Source organism: Dipodomys merriami, unplaced genomic scaffold (genome assembly GCF_024711535.1).
Source record: "Dipodomys merriami isolate MVZ:Mamm:240054 unplaced genomic scaffold, mDipMer1.0.p SCAF_8, whole genome shotgun sequence".
In the NCBI taxonomy this organism is placed as follows: domain Eukaryota; kingdom Metazoa; phylum Chordata; class Mammalia; order Rodentia; family Heteromyidae; genus Dipodomys; species Dipodomys merriami.
This window is the reverse complement of record NW_027206401.1, coordinates 9,747,270-9,763,857: the sequence shown is the minus strand read 5'-3', so window position 1 is coordinate 9,763,857 and position 16,588 is coordinate 9,747,270. Positions and strand designations below refer to the sequence as shown.

Genomic DNA, 16,588 nt, shown 5'->3' with positions numbered 1-16,588 from the left:
CTAAAGGGTGAAAGCAAAGCAGGATAAAAAAGGACATTCTTTTTGCACTGCTTTGAATGGCAGAGCGGAGGTACTCCTTAGGAATGGAGGGAGGGGTAACCAAAAGCATGTTTATGAACTGCTGAGCCTCGACTCAGTGAGAGCTATACCACGGCCAGTCTGCGAACTCTGGACACTAGTATGGCCAAAAAGGGGGGGGTGCAGTTTTAGTTACAAAGGACTAGTTAATTTACTAAATTTATTCTCTGACCAGTCTCTTCCTGCAAAGAATCTGATGTCGTGGGCCAGATCTCCTGGGCCACACCCACCCAATAAACAGTGTGAGTGCGTGTGATTTTGACTACATTTGGAAATGATTCATTCCAATCCTGGAAGGCAAAGACTGGATATGTGGTATTAATGCAGCCCAACCAGAAGGCTGGATATTAAGAGATTTTGGATTGAACCCCCAACCTCTGAAACTAATGTGTTTAGTGACAGCAAAAGGCCATCAATTTCCTGACCGATGTAATTAGCATTTTCCAAACACCACTATTTCTTCACAAGGGCAGTTTTGTTTCAAACAGGAGTTTCTCTCTAAGTCTAAAATAAAAACAAATAAAGACTGAACCACTCCATCAGAAAATGCAAGTAGGATCATGAGCTTGTGGCCCACAATGCTTTGTTCCTCTGCTCTTCGCATCTCACACTGCCTCTTTGCTCAGCACCAAACAGGGCCTGGGAACATTTTGCTAGCTGAGATCTCGTGAGATCTACTTCTGATTAAATGTAGGGAAGCTGGTCTTGCTCAATGGAACACTACTAGAAGCGACTTAAGTATTAAAAGAGTGATTTGTACATGAACCAGTTGGTCTGGGAAAGCCTGCAAAATTTAAGCATATCCTCTGGTGTTAGACTGGGGTTCATGGCACAATTTGGATCTTAGCTTTAACTCAAAATTAATTTAGATCACTGCTTTCTCTCTCCGTTTTCATATCCTTTGGGTTTTCCAGCATGGATTGTAGGCTGAGCTTGTGTTATCTGCAATGAAAGTATCTGAACAACTTCACTAGTTCCTGTTGTCATGACAACCATTAATGATGACACACAACACCTTTCAAAGGCTGCTTCTGCACATGCTATGATCTCAAAAGGCCAGTTATTCTACTTACTAGTGTTAACCTTGAACTTTTAGACAAGGGGTCTGGCCAAACTCTGTGCATCTGGTCACAACCACCTTGGTCTCATATAGAGGATTTATTCATGTGAAGACTGTCTATCTTATGGGTTCAACTCAGGCCTCCTGAACCCATGGATGAAAGACAATTAAATGGGTTTTACCTCATTCTATTGTCTTGTCTTCATCTAATGAACGACCATGAGAAGGAATGGAGAGACACCGAATTGGGGAAGGAAATAGCATTCTGACAGGGCTACAAATCAGCTTAATAGTCCTTATGAAGCAAGAAACTGACTAGAGGTATGGCTCAGCGGTGGAATACCTGTCTGGCAAGTAGGAGGCCCAGGTTCAAACCTCAGTACTATCAATAAATACCATGAGTGAAGAAAAGATAGAGGGAAATATTCAGTTCTGATGTACATATTCTCTGTATCCATTCCCAAAATAAAACTTAGTCATAATTTTTAAGGGAAAGAATAGATAAAATATGACAAATGAGGTGACAATGAATTAAGTAAAATGAGAAATGCAAAGCTGAGATAAAATACTTCATGGTTTTAAATGTCCCTAACATGTGAAGCTAGGGTGAGGTATTTATATTTATTACTAGATATAGAAATTTATCTTCTTAGCCCTCTATTTCCTTAAAAGGATATAAAACCAGCCACATGACAACTGCTTCTATTCACAAATGACAGTTGTTTCATATTTTGATTTCTAGTTTTTTTAGTCCCTAAATCACATTTTTTTCATGTTTCTTTTTGTTCTGCTCTTTTGACCTAGCCTGGAAAAATTTAAGAACATTTCTTTCTTTTTTATTTTTAATTTTCACTTGAAAAAAAATCTTTACCATTTTCTTTCCTAAACTCCAAGTACAAAATAATGGTATTTTCAAAATGCACGCAAAAAGAACAGTTTCATCTGCAACTGGACAGAGTCATAATTCAAGACAATTCAGTTTTCATCCTTTAAAAAAAATTAACACATTGTTTACCTTGGAAAGTATTCTTTGTCCTCTGTAGGACTTGTAAAAGTACAGACTGAAGACTCTAGAGCCCAGGCCCAGGCATGGATACCCACTGCTGACAAGCAGAGCTTCTGACCACCACATCTAATTTCAGGCTAATTGAGTGCACAAACATATGCCCTATTGTTTGGGGATCCCAACTATGCCACCCCAGAGATGTGGAAAGTTGGGGTTAGTCTTTCAAAGCTGTTGGTTACTTATCCACAGTCTGTGTTCTTCTGTGTCAATTTCATGCTTATGAGCTATCTTGAACGTTTTGTTATTTAGTGAATACTTTCAACATTAAAACTGGCAAGTTCACTCAATGGCCGTGTGACAGGTAAAAGCATTCTGCACCATGTCTAACTATTCATTACAGGAAGTTTTGGTCAATGCTAGACTGTGTATATGATAGTAATCCAATGAGGTTATATGGAATTGAAGAATTCCTATCAGCTCATGATGTCATAGCCTTGTAAAGTTGTGAACACACAACCTGCCTGTCTGGCTGTGCTGTTGTAGACAAACCTACTGTGCTGCCATTTGCAAAAAAGTACTGTACATATAGCCCTATGCACGATGTAATATTTGGCTATAAGGAAACATAACTGCTTTATGTATTTACTATACTTTTTATTGTTGTAGTGCCTACCTTCAAGTAAAATAATACTGACTATAAAACAATCTTATGTTTTACTCTGTCAGCCACCTCATACAATCCCTATTTACTAAGTCTCATGATGCATCACAAGACATTGCAAGAGACTGACTTGTGTCAGGTTGGTTAGTTTGGTTCGCTCAGTGACATCACTGCAATTGATGCATTTCTCAGAATGCATCCTATCCCTGCACAATTTTATTTATTTGTCACCTATGTAGTACAAGGCTACATTCATATTCTTTTTCAGGATCTTAATCCTAGAAAATTAAGAAATAACTAGTATCTGATTCCAGGAATGAGACATTGTGAAAATGAGAGACTGAAGTATCATCATCAACACTATGTGACTATGTATTTGCAATGCTTTCCGTAGAATTAAAAAATAAAATAGCTTTCATTTTCAAGAAAAAAAAATTGTTACATCTGCTGACTTAAAAAAATATTACTTTCTTTAAGGAGATTCTATTTTCCAGGGTGTAGTGGCTCATTCCTGCAACTCTAGCTGCTTGGGAAACAGAGATTAGAATTGTGGTTTGAGGCCAGCCTGGGGCAAAAAGTCCATGAGACTCTATCTCACACAATTAAAAACACTGGGCTCAATGCCATATGCCAGTCAACCCAGCTACATATAAATAGGAAGATCATGGTCCAAACTAGCCCAAGCATGAATTCAAAAAATAACTAAAGCAAAGAGGGCAGGGCCATGACTCATGTAGAAAAGCATAACTTGAGTACCTAGCAAGCAAGTGGCTCTGCTGTAAATATTAGTACTATGAGAGAGAGGGGGGAGGAAAGAGAGAACCATAGTGATCATAGTGATGAACTAATTTGCTACAGGTCACAGTTAGTGACCGATAAGTAAGATTTCTGCATATCAGAAATCTTACTTCAAGACCACCATATTGAGTGTCTACAGCTGTGACTGAGATACTACAACTCTAGATCCTACACCGGGACTATTCAGCTATAAGGATGAAAATAAACAAATCATATAGGTCTTTCCTTAACAAGAATCAGTATCCCGAAAACAGTTTGTGTGTGAGTGTGAGTGTGTGTGTGTGTGTGTGTGTGTGTGTGTGTGTGTGTGTGTGTGTATGTGTGTGTTTTAAGGCTGGGCATAATGGCTCACACTTATAGTCCCAGCTACTGGAGAGGCTGTAGATAGGAGGATTACCTATTAGGCAAGAATGCCAGCAACCTAACTGAAAAACAACTAAAAGCAAAAAAAAGAAAAAAGGTTAAGGGTTAAGAGTGTTCTAGACGGGGTAGAGTCTGCTTAAGAACAGGGAGACCAATATAGCCAACACTTTCCATCTTCTATTTTTGTCTCAATGACATGCCACCATATCAAAAAATAAAAACTCTTCAAAGGATGTTGGAAAACTGCAGAGCCTACACACAAGAAGACAACTCAACCACCTGGGCCTTTCTGGAAAGTTTTGAAATAGGGACACCCAGATGCAAGTCCATTCTTCTTTTGAGGAATTAATTCACCTGCGGAAGCCTCAGGGCTTTGCATCCTACTGAGACCTGGAAGTGTGAAGATTCCTGGATCATTGGTATTTACCACGAGACAAGACCTTGGGAATCAGCGGGCCCAGCTTGGCACCATTTTGACAATAAGGAAAACAAAGGACAGAGAGATGTCCCACAAAAGCTGCAAAGAGAATCAGGTTCTCTCCTGGCTCTAAATTCAGAGATTTTAGTTCATTGCAAGCATAGCCTATAATCTACATTTAGTAGCCATAAGTTTGATCTCTTAGAGGGGTTCTCTAGCTGAGGCTGCCACAGTTACCAGGCTATGTAAATGAATGGCCAACACTCAGAGAGGAATTACATAATGAAAGACCTATAATCTACCCAATGAAGTAAGGAGGTCAGGGCTCACTGGCACCATATTGGCCACATGGTCGATGGTAGGATCTGGTATCTTGTCTTCATGCTGGGGAGGGAAATGTCCGCTCCCCCCCCCATCACGTGCCTCCCAGGTGATGGGCGTGCCCGGAACCCTGGAGGCAGGAGTGGGCACTTGGCTGATAGGTTACTGAATCTGTCAGTCCAGTGCCTGGGACTGGAAATTTCCTGTGGTCCTACTCCCTGAGTTGACTCTATTTAGGCCCAGCCCAGCACAGGGGCCATTACACCATGCCACGTGTGTCTCCACGATCATGTCCTGGCTCCTGTCTCTAGTCATCATGGCATCCCAATGCAGCTCTCCATCAGAGCTGAATTGTCTTGTTGGTGGTGTTTTTGTTCTTCCTTTCTCTCTAGTCTGTTTCCTAACCATGTTGAGTGTATTTTGGGGCTTCAGGCCTTTGTAACCACAGGCGGCCTGCAGCCTGCTAAATGTATAATAAAGACTCCAATATTTCATATTCCAAGATGTGGCTTCTGGGATGATTCACCTTACAACAACTACAAGCAATACTAACAGATATTATTATTATTATTATTTTATTATTATTTTCACTACTGGGGTTTGATCTCAAGGCCTCACACTTGGTAGGTTAGGGTGCCGCCAATTAAGTCAAGGTTGTTTTTTGGTTTGATTTTTAGGTAGGGTCTCATGCTTTGTAGACAATAGTCTTAAACCATGATCTTCCTACCTCTGCCTCTTTTATTTGGTTGTTCGTGGGGCTTGAACTCTGGGCCTGGGTGCAGTCCTTCCACTCTTCAGCTCAAGGCTAGCGTTCTACCTCTTTGAGCCACAGAGCCACTTCCAGTTTTCTGAGTGGTTTATTGGAGATAAGAGTCTCACAGACTTTCGTGCCCAGGCTGGCTTTGAACCGGGATCCTCAGATATCAGCCTCCTGAGTAACTAGGATTACAGGTGTGAGCCACAGGTGCTCAGCTACACGTCTGCCTCTTAATTGGCTAAAATTTACAAGGGTGTGTGTACCCTATTAGAGTTTTTTTTTAGACAGAGTCCCACTAACTTTTGTCTGTATTGGAGTTGTGCTGAGATTCTATGTCTGACTCTGAGTAGCTGGGTTTAAAGGTCTGGGCCACCATACCTGGGCCCAGGGTTTTTGTCTTAATGTTGTCACAATACTGTGACACTGGAGAACATTGCTTATTAATAGACAGATAAATCTTATCTTTCTTTTACTCAGATCATTGGGAGGCATGGATGGAAAAAACCATGACAGTACGTAATTTATTTTTCTCCATCCTACCATCAGTTTAAATGTTGGTTTTGAGGAAATAAAAATTTTGCTTGTGGCATGTTTGCGTTCAATCCAAGATGGCCTTCAAGAATTCCTACTGGAAAGGAGGAGGGGAACAAGACAGGTTGAGCAGTCAACTGCAAGTTTGGTATGGGTGATCATCCAGGTGTCACCTAGCTGGGGCACAGAGCCGCCTTTGCTGCAGGTGTGCCCTCCCCCAGGTGCAGGGCCACCTACCAGGAGCAGCTGCAGCAGCAGCACCAGCAGAAGCAGCAGGTGTTGTTGGGCCTCTGATTTCCAGGTGCTTGAGCCACAGCAGGCGTTCCTTCATTTTGTGATTGCTGCCTTTTGCGCATTTCAGCGGCTGCAGAACCCAACTGGCTGAAAGAAAGCAGGAGGCAAGGTATGAAAATATGGCCAGAAAGAAAATCCACCAATGTGAAGAGTGAATCAGTTCATGAAGGGAGGAGGGAGATGGTTGAAAAGACGGTAAAACCGGGAAGCTTTAGTATAGTCAATCCAAAAATTCCTAGGCATTTTTTTTTCAGAAGAACTTTGGGGACAAAAATTCTACCTGCTGCGTGAAATTGTAATAACAATAACAACAATAATAATGTCACTTATTCCAAAATCACTGGCCAGGTAAACATGGTAAGGTCTGAAAGTTTATTTGTGATTTGTTTCTCTTAAGTCACATCCTTTTGTGAGCATTTTACAAAATGGTTAGCTATCTAACAATCCTCCCCATGGTGTTCACAGTAAGGAGAACTGAGTCTGACAATGGCTGATGCCAAGTTTCTAAAGATAGTAATCTAGCTAGGGAGGTCAAGTCTGTGTTTGGGAATCTCTCAGCTCCTTCCGTTGCCCTGGGTCTCATTCCTAGCATTTTTGTCTCCTCCTCCAGGGGCCTATACTCTCTGAAGTAGTGCTGCAGTTACTTCTCACTCCCTTAGGAGTCAGTGTTGGCAAGTCATCGCCTCCCTGCTTCCCTTCCGCCTTCTATCTTTTAAAACTGAGAAAATTAAAACTGGAGAAAATTAAGAAGTCACCAAAGCCAGTGGGGACTGCTTTGGTGGAATTTATATATCATGGCAGATGAAAAAAAATACTAGGATACAGAATGCTTGGTGATCAAACGAGTTGCGCTTGTTTCTACAGTCAGTTCTGGTCTTTGGTTGTGCTGTGGATTTGTAAAATGTTTTGGTGGACTATTAAATGTAGCATGTACTCTTAGAAATAGAAATGCATTGTTATGGAATGAGGTTTTCATAAAAACCTCACACATATATACTTATATACTGTCATAAATGTATAAATCATATATATATATACACACACATATATTGTCACACTTACACAATACTTATTACTATAATGTGTTTTGGGTCATTCTGCCATTGTGAGTTCATTCTTTTTACTTTTTTGGGGGGGAGGGAGGGTCCGGTCATGGGGCCTGAACTCTGGGCCTGGGCACTGTCCCTCAGCTCTTCAGCTCAAGGCTAGCGCTCTAACACTTGAGCCACAGTGCCACTTCTGGCTTTCTTCTTTATTTTTTTTTCTTTATGTGGTGCTGAGGAATCAAACCCAGGGCCTCATGCATGCAAGGCAAGCGCTCTACCACTGAGCCACCTTCCCAGCCCCAAGTTCATTCTTAAAAGCTATATATTTGGTATGTATTAGTACAGGAGCTCGAATTCAGGTCAGGGAACTCTCCCTTAGCATTTTTTGCTCATGGATGGCACTCTACCATTTGGGCCACTCCTCTGCTTCCGGATTTTTGTTAGTTAATTGGAGATAAAAAGTTTTGTGAACTTTTCTCCCCAGGCCAGCTTAGAACTGTGATCCTCACATCTCAGCCTCCTGAGTAGTAAGGGCTACAAGCATGAGCCACCTGTGCCTGGTTGCAATGATAGATCATTTTAAAAAATACTGTGTTTTTTGAATCAAAACCCACATCTCTTCAGAAACTAAACAGAAAAACTCAGTGAAAGAAGGCACATAGGGGTGAAAACCATGGTCACTTGGTAATTCACATACCAGAGGCAGAAGGGAGGTGTGAAATCTTTCACCATGAATAGTGTGAGAGCAGACTCTAGGCGACCTGGGATGGAATCAAGGTCTGTGACTCTGACACTCTTCCAAAGGTGCCAGAGGAAGAGCTCTCACGGTTCAGCATTGCCTAGCTTCAGGAGGGGAAGGGAGAGAGCTCAAAGCCCACACTAAGGGGTGTGGCTCAGGGATTGGTCCAGGAACATCTCCAAGCCATTTGTAGATGGGAGGAATCCCAAGACCCCAAGGAAAAAGCTACTTCAGAACCAGGTTCTGAGAGACAAGTGGAGAAAACCCAAATCGTTGCATAGGAACAGTGAAAAGGGAGAGAGAGAGAGACCTCATTTAATGTGTTTGTCTGAAAGCAAAGAAAACCCCAAGTCACAGTAAAGAATAAAAAGCCAAGGATTTGGAGCTGAATGCACTGCTGATCAAATACCACTAACAAAATCATCTGAAATTAGTTTAACCTATATTTAAGTTAAATGATGTGATAAACTATTCATATGGGGAAATAAATGATGATAAACCAAAATAAAGCAAATGTGAAGTGATATAATGGAAGCGGAAAACCCACAGCATGTAATCATTCAAAAGACTGACACAGAATACTCTGTTCCTAAAGCGACCCCAAAGAGAACAACCAAGCAATGGTACCCAGACTGCACACGGCAGTCAATGCCCAGAGTGCAGCTCAAAGGAGGAAAGCCACAAGTACCGAGAGGCAGAGCAGAAGCTTAGCGTCCAACCATCAAGATTCTCCTTAGGAGAGAATTCACGGATTTGTCAGGGAAGTGATATTTTAAGCAAAGTTGCCCGAGAACTTCAAAACATTGGAACAAAACAAAAAGAGGTTCATTCAAAGAGCATACCACATGTTCAATAGAATAAATAAAATAAAAATAAATCCACACCTTATTGTGAAACCAGAGATCTACAAGATAAAAAGGGAGGAAAAAAAAAGAGAAAGAAACTAGAGAACGGATCTCACCCAGAGAAGTAATCTGTACTGGAGACTTTTCATGTGCGATAGTAGATACTCAGGACAAGAAGAAAAAGGATAATGTGCAGAGAAAGATCAACAGTCATCCTACAATATTCTACTCCATGAAATGAAAATGCAAGAATGAACATTATTCTGATAAATGAACTGAACATCTATCTTCAGTTGTTGATGGCCTCTGCTTGAAACAGACTTAAAGAAAATTAGCGGGAAGGATTTAGAATATGTTAACAATTAAGTTCTAAAATTGGTAAAAACCTGACACTCAATGGTGGACTCAAATCCCCAAGCTCCTGTAGTAAATTGAAGACTGCATAAATTAGGGAGACAGGTCGGGGGGCCAGGGGGGACGGCACTATCCCTCCACTGAAATTGATTTGTCAAAAATGTCTCCATATTCCTAAATCCAAGAGTCATTCTGCCATCTTCTGCTGGGTTACTAGAATCTGAATATGTTCTCTCCTCATCAAGACTCACGGTGAGGCTCGATTCTTCAATACGATGATGGTGGTGAAGAGTTTTACGAAACCCTTCAGGAGTAATTGTCAGTGGGGCTCCACCCTCATCTTGGCAATAAGGAGAGCAGAAGAATGGGCTGCCATAAAGCAAGGCGACGCTTTGTGTTCACTCTGCCACACAGGCCTGCTTGCTGCCACTGCTCTGCCCTCTACTGAAGCAGCAGGGGGGCGCTCACCAGAGGCCAAATGCCCAGCACTCAGCAAAAATCAAACTCATCTTTATAAGATGACTAAGAGGCACTATCAGCAGCATTCAATATTCAAATGGACAGAATGGTCCCCCTTGCCCAAATCCACCATTTGAATTCCCAGACCTCAATGGGACGATATGAATTGACAAGGCTTTGGGAACTGACTGGGTCATGAAAGTGGGGATCTCATGAACAGAATGAATGCTCTTTTCTTTTTCTTTTTCCTTTTTTAGTTGGTCGTGGGGCCTGAACTCTGGGCCTGGGCACTGTCCCTCAGCTCTTCAGCTCAAGGCAAGTGCTCTATCTACCACTTCCAGCTTTTTCTGCTTATGTGGTGCTGAGGAATCGAACCCACGGCCTCATGCATACAAGGTAAGCACTCTACCACTGAGCCACCTGCCCAGCCCATGAATGTTCTTTTCTTATGAAGAGACTCTCAAGGGCTTTCCTGCATCCTTCTTCAATGTCAGGACACAGAGAAGGAGCAGTCTGCAATCCAGGAGGCTCTTCACCAGACCCAGCCATGCTGCCCCCATGATCTCAGTATCCAGAAACTATGAGAAGGGAATTTCTGCTGGCTATCCGTCTCTCAGTCTGTGGCACTTGGTTACAGCAACCCAAATGGAGCGAAACAGACACAACCACTCCATCATCTTTCTTCTCTTGCCATCCTGGGCGCTAGACATTCCCTCTTGCTAGGCATTTCTCAGTCTACTTGGCTCTTTCCATTTCATCTCCCTTGCTTATCAAGTTGAGGGGCTATTGGTAGAACTCTTCTCTATCATTTCTTTGATGAACTACTCACGGAGGCATCTGATTTGGTGTTTTCTATACTGGCTTTCTGCACGAAACCCTCACATTACCATGAATTGAAGAAATGAATGTCCTGAAATAAAAACTCATGATCTAACTATTCACGAATCATCTCTGCCAGGCTCTCTCGACCTGACACCCCAGACTTTCCTTGTTTTGATCTAACTCCATGATTTCCCCCTAAAGTTGTTTCTCTCACACTTTTCCAAATATCAGTAAAGGAAAAAGGTCAGCTTTTCAATTATTCAGACAGAAAACTTTGGGCTCATCCTCTCTACGTCAGCCAGATCATGCTGCAGCCACCAGGTTGGGAAACCCCAGCACTGGGGTCCCGCTCTCGCCTCTGGTCTCTACCTCTCCTGTCTCCTCCTCTCCCTACTCTGTTCCCACACACTAGCCAGCGTGAGTCTTCTAAGCACACGTCAGGTAATTTTGGCAAACATCTTCCATTCATATCCGCTCAAAATCTCCCAAACACTTAGCTAACAGAGTAAAAAACAAAACAAAACAAAACAAAACAGAAGTTCTTGCAAAGTAGTCCTTTGTGACTTCCTGGAATCTATCTTCTTTTCCTTTCCCCTTCATTCACGATGACTCTGACAGCCACGTCTGGTGCATCCGGTGTCATGACTTTTGCCCTCACGTTGCACCCAGAACGGAACTCCTTAGTTCTTTACTCCAATGTGACAGCCTCAGTGAAACTTTCCACGATTATCGTCCTTAAAATCTGCAGCACCCTCCTCCCTCCATGCCCCGCACGCCCCCTCACCCTTTCTCCACATGATGTATCACTGTCATACTACATGTTCTACATATTTTTCTAACCAGTTAGTAAATTCCATGAAAGCAGGGATTTTTTTTTTGATCTGTTTCATTCATTGCTTTAATAATGCTTGGTATATATACCAAAGGAATACACATTTATTGAATGGTGAATTCTACAAGTATTCCCTATAATGACAAAAGACAACATTTCACTCGTTATCTTGCCCATGTAATTGTAATCCCTCTGTATGGTATTTTCACAATAAAAAAATTAAAAATAAAAAAGACAACATTTATACTTAATAGTCCAAAATGATTGGGCTGGGAAGGTAGCTCAGTGGTAGAGTGCTTGCCTTGCACCTGGGTTCGATTCTTCAGCACCACATAAGCAGAAAAAGCTGGAAGTGGCGCTGTGGCTCAAGTGGTAGAGTGCTAGCTTTGAGCTGAAGAGCTGAGGGACAGCGCCCCAGCTCAGAATTCAGGTCCCATGACCAACCAAAAAAAAAAAATTAATTTCAGGTGGAGTGTGGGGGCACAGGCCTGTAATCTCATCTCAATTGGAGGTAGAAATTAAAGGATCACGTTTGAGGCCAACCTGGGGAAAAGTTAGCGAGACCCTAACTCAAAACCAAGCCTGACACATGGCTATAAATGCTGCAACTCAGGAAAACATGGCTTAGTTAAGAGCAAGGGACCCTACCTTAAAAACACGAAAAGCGAAAAGACTGGGGACATGGTTCAACACTGGCCTTGCCTGTGCAAGGCCCCATGTTCAATCCCCACTACCACCCCACACCAAACTGCCAACTTCCTAACTCGTGCAATAAAATAAGTAAAAATGAGTACAATTTCAAAAAGAAATAAATTTTATAATCTATACAGGATACTGGCATCTGCAAAGACATTTCAAAAGTTACAACTGACAAGTTGTCAAGTCAGTTCAAAGGGATACCAGACCAATCTTCAAAAATCAATGTTTACTAATCAATATATTGTTAATAGATGCATTCATAGAACTTAACAAATAGACTCTAAATGTATTTGGAAGACTAAGGGGCAAAGTATAACTAAGACATTTCTGGAAATAAAGTGAGGCTTTCTGTCTTATCATTATCAAGAAGACACATTAGAACAGCACTGGGGTGTGGTTTAATAAAATGATTAAGGGCTGTGTTTCTCCAAATTCATATGCTGAAATCTAATACCAGCTTCACGTTATATGGAAGTGAGGCCACAAGGAGACTGATAGGCCCTGGAAGGAGCGGTCTTCATAAAGGCGACTGTGCTCTTAACAAAAGCGTTGTGAGACAAAGGACAAAGGCAGAAGAACCAAGGCAACAGCAATACTCACAAGACTATGTTGGAAATGATCCGTACAACGTGGGGAGTGTTGGGAAAGGAAAGAGGGTGATAAAGGAGGGAGGGGGTAACAAGTTCAACAAGAAATGTACTCACTACCTTACTTATGTAACTGTAACCCCTCTGTTTATCACCTTGACAATAAAATTTTAAAAAACACACAAAAAATAGCTCTGATCTTAGATACGCAGTGTCTAGAAATACAAGACATGTATGCTGTTAAATTACCAAGTTTCCAGTATTTTTAGCAGCCCAAGCTAAGATAGAACCAAGTTTTCATCTTTTCAGGAATAAATTTACAAAAAATAGTGGTAACATTTTATGTCTATCTATCTATCTATTCTTTTGCAGCTAAATGATAGTTTTCTAGCAATCAGCTTGAGGAGATTTCAAAAACTGTATTAAATGGGAAAATAGCTTCAGAACATTAAAAATAAGATCATTAACATAATGTGTTAAAAAGAGTATGAAGAATTGTAATCCATAGTTTTCTGGGTAATTTGTGTATTAAAGGTAAAAAAAAAGAAGCATGATTGGATCTATGGTTGTATTTTCTGAGAATAATGAAGGAAATATAATTCAAGATTTTGATTTTATCAGATCATTTCTTTAAAAAAGATCTGAGGGAAAATAAAATCTGAACATTTAACTGGAAAACAGTTCAGGGCACGAGAGTATTGGTTATATTATCTTTTGTACATACCTCCATTTCACTTTTTTCTTCAGAAATAAACATACATAAATACAATATGGAAGTCCTTATGTATATGCTAGATTTTATTGAGAGATTCTATAGCTTTCTTGGGAGCTAAGTATCTTAATTTAAAAAAATCACTTTTGAAGCCAGGCACTGATGGTTCATGTCTGTAACCCTAATTACTATGGAGGCTAAAATCGGAGGATTTGAAGCCCACCCAGGCAGGAAAGTTCCTGAGGTTCTTATCTCCAACGAACTGCCAGAAATCCCTAAGTGTCGCTGTGGCTCAAAGTCATAGAACACTAGCGTTGAACAAAAAGAGCTCAGGGATAGTGCCCAGGCCGAGTTCAAGCTCCACGACAAACAGACAGACAGACAGAGAGACATAAATAAATAAATAAATAAGTTTTAAAAAATTTCACTTTTGAATAATTTGGAGTTAAATCCCATCAGGATGCTCATTTATTCTGGACTTCTAGAGAGGTTGCAGATCAAAATCAACAGAGACAGACCCAAATATTATTAGATTAGTAAGTCTGTCTACATTTTGGAATGTAAAAAAAAAAAATTAAGGGTAAATTCTTTCTTTATGCTTTTTGGAAGTAAATGTACATGTTGTACGATAAACATCTTTCTGGGGGGGAAATGCAATGCACTGATTCCTTTTGTGTAGAGAAGCTCAATCTTTTTTTTTTTTTCCTTGCTGTTTTTTTCTGAGTGATTTACATGTCCCCGTATACCAGCTGTTCCGCATTTCATCTATGCTACAGTCTAAACTTCTCCTGGGCCACCCAGCATACAGCTATCTTGAAGAAAAACAGTCTCTTACCACATTGTGCTACATAGCTACGTCAGCCAAAGCACGAGAAGGCACACCATCTGAGCGGTTCCAGCCAGAGGATCAGAGGTGCTGACCCTGGCATACTGGGCCACACTGTGGAAGCCCCATTTTTCACTGCTTCCTGGGTAGCAGTGAATTAGTAGCACTACAGGGAACTGCCTGAGGTTTATTACTAAATTCAGAAGGGAAGAATCTGTGTGCCCAGTTTCTTTCTGATGCCAGTTTTGAGGAAAACAAGTTAACCTCCCCCCTTTCTTCTTGGTATTTTAACATAATTTATTATTGCTTCAAGTCAAACATATCATGAGACCAGAGACACAAGACTCTGAAGGGAAACAACAAAAAACAAAAAAACCCCTTGCATAGAGATCTCATGGCGATCACTAGATCAAGGTATGGTTGACGCCATTGGCCAATGACTTCTAGTTGTTCCTTTATCCTCCAGAGGTGTATTTAGGCATCCCCAACTACCCTTTACTTACACTTCGTCCTTTTCTACCTACCTGCTGTCCCCTCACCTTCCTGCTTACAACTTTGAGCCTGTGTCATGTCACTGATTTTTTCACCCATTGGGTCCTCTCTTCAACCCAAGATGACCTACTACCGCTGCATCCGTATAGAACCTTCTTTTCCATTATCCTTTCATTTTTTCTTCAAATAGTTATACAAAGAGGTTTCAGTCTAACGCATGTTGATCAGTCACTCCCTCTATCTTTCTCGACTACCCCCAAACTCCCCAACTTTTACCTCACTATGTTTCCCATTCCCCTGCCCATCTCTTCAAGTGTCCTAGTTCAGTTTCCCCATATGTATATTGAGTCTTATGGCGGTATTTATACACCTTTCCTCTTTTTATTCATCTCTTCTCCCTCCTTGGAGTTCCCTCCCCCTTGGTCAAGCCATGTTTCTGCTTCTTGATATTCATGTTGTTGAACTGGTAGACAATTTGTTCAAAAGGATTGCAACATGACAAGACACATCTTATTGTCATAAATAAGACGGATGGATGAATATATGCCAGGAAAAGACCTTTAATTCCATCTATAGAAAGTCTGATTGAGACTGAAGATCTTAAATCAGCCTGTGGTAAGTTCTAAACCAGACTTGATTCAAAGTAAGGCTGAGCAAATCTTTGCAACTTACAGAGACCACGAACATGCGGGGATGATTAGACTGAGGCTCACATCTGTAATCCTAGCTGCTCAGGAGGCTGAGATCTGAAGACTGTGGTTCTAAGCCAGCCTGCGCAGAATAGGTGCCTCTAATAAGCTGCTCAGAAAAAGGCAGAAGTAGTGCAATGGCTTAAGTGGTAGAGTGATAACCTTGAGCACACAAAGGGCTCAGGAACAGCGCCCTGAGTTCAAGCCCCAGGACTGGCAGAAAAAAGAAAAAGAAATTAAGAAATTGGGAAAGAAAGAAGGAAAGAAAGAAAGAAAGAAAGAAAGAAAGAAAGAAAGAAAGAAAGAAAGAAAGAAAGGAAGGAAGGAAGGAAGGAAGGAAGGAAGGAAGGAGGAAGGAAGGAAGGAGGAAGGAAGGAAGGAAAGAAGGAAGGAAGGAAGGAAGGAAGGAAGGAAGGAAGGAAGGAAGAAATTAAGAAATTAAGAAAGAAAGAAATTAAGAAATTAAGAAAGAAAGAAAGAAAGAAATTAAGAAAGAAAGAAAGAAAGAAAGAAAGAAAGAAAGAAAGAAAGAAAGAAAGAAAGAAAGAAAGAAAGAAATTGAACATATAAACTCCTTGGGTCAAATCTTTGCACTATCAGTAAATGACCATTCCCCCCAAAGGAAATACTGCAGGGGGTTGCTCTTAATGTGCCACCAAGCTGTATCCCAGGATACAGATTTTTTTCTACCCAGTCCCTTCTTACCAGAGATCACTTCCTGTTTGGTGGGCTTTAAAGATTACACTTTCAGTGGTTTGCATTGTCCTATCTCAGGGACTGACACAAAAGCTTACTCAATTAAGAAAGAAGAACAATTCCACTCATAATGCTTGCAAGGTTTATCATATGTAAATGAGCAGAGTCCCAAGTGACTCATAGTTCCCACAATCAAGCTGTTATCCAACAATCAAACTTTATTGTAATTGTAGCCATCTTGTCTTGTTTAGTGAAAGCACTCCATTCTACCATATCCTGGTTGACTCAGTGCTAAGTCCCCCAAAGTGTTTGATAAGTAAATCACATTTTTTAGTCTCTCCTGGGTGGTATGGGGGGAGCTGGAGGAAGGAGGAGCAGGTTTCACTGTATACAACTCCCTTGTCCATTCAATGTTCCTGCTCACACCCTGCATCAGCAAAGCCAACATCTGTCTGTGTAACTCAGCAAGCTTTCACTGTCATTTCCTATTGGATCATTTCCTT

The 16,588-nt window shown here is 41.1% G+C and overlaps 1 protein-coding gene across 3 annotated transcripts in view; it reads right to left on the bottom strand.

Moving 5' to 3' along the window:
* The window catches only part of Rgs17 (regulator of G protein signaling 17), an 83,642-nt gene that overhangs the window by 22,823 nt on the left and 44,231 nt on the right, over positions 1 to 16,588 (bottom strand). For all 3 annotated transcript variants that reach the window (XM_070011025.1, XM_070011023.1, XM_070011024.1), the window contains exon 2: positions 6,231 to 6,374. In XM_070011025.1, coding sequence (XP_069867126.1) covers positions 6,231 to 6,349 — 119 coding nt within the window. In that variant the 5' untranslated portion in view covers positions 6,350 to 6,374. The remainder of the gene's footprint in view (positions 1 to 6,230; positions 6,375 to 16,588) is intronic.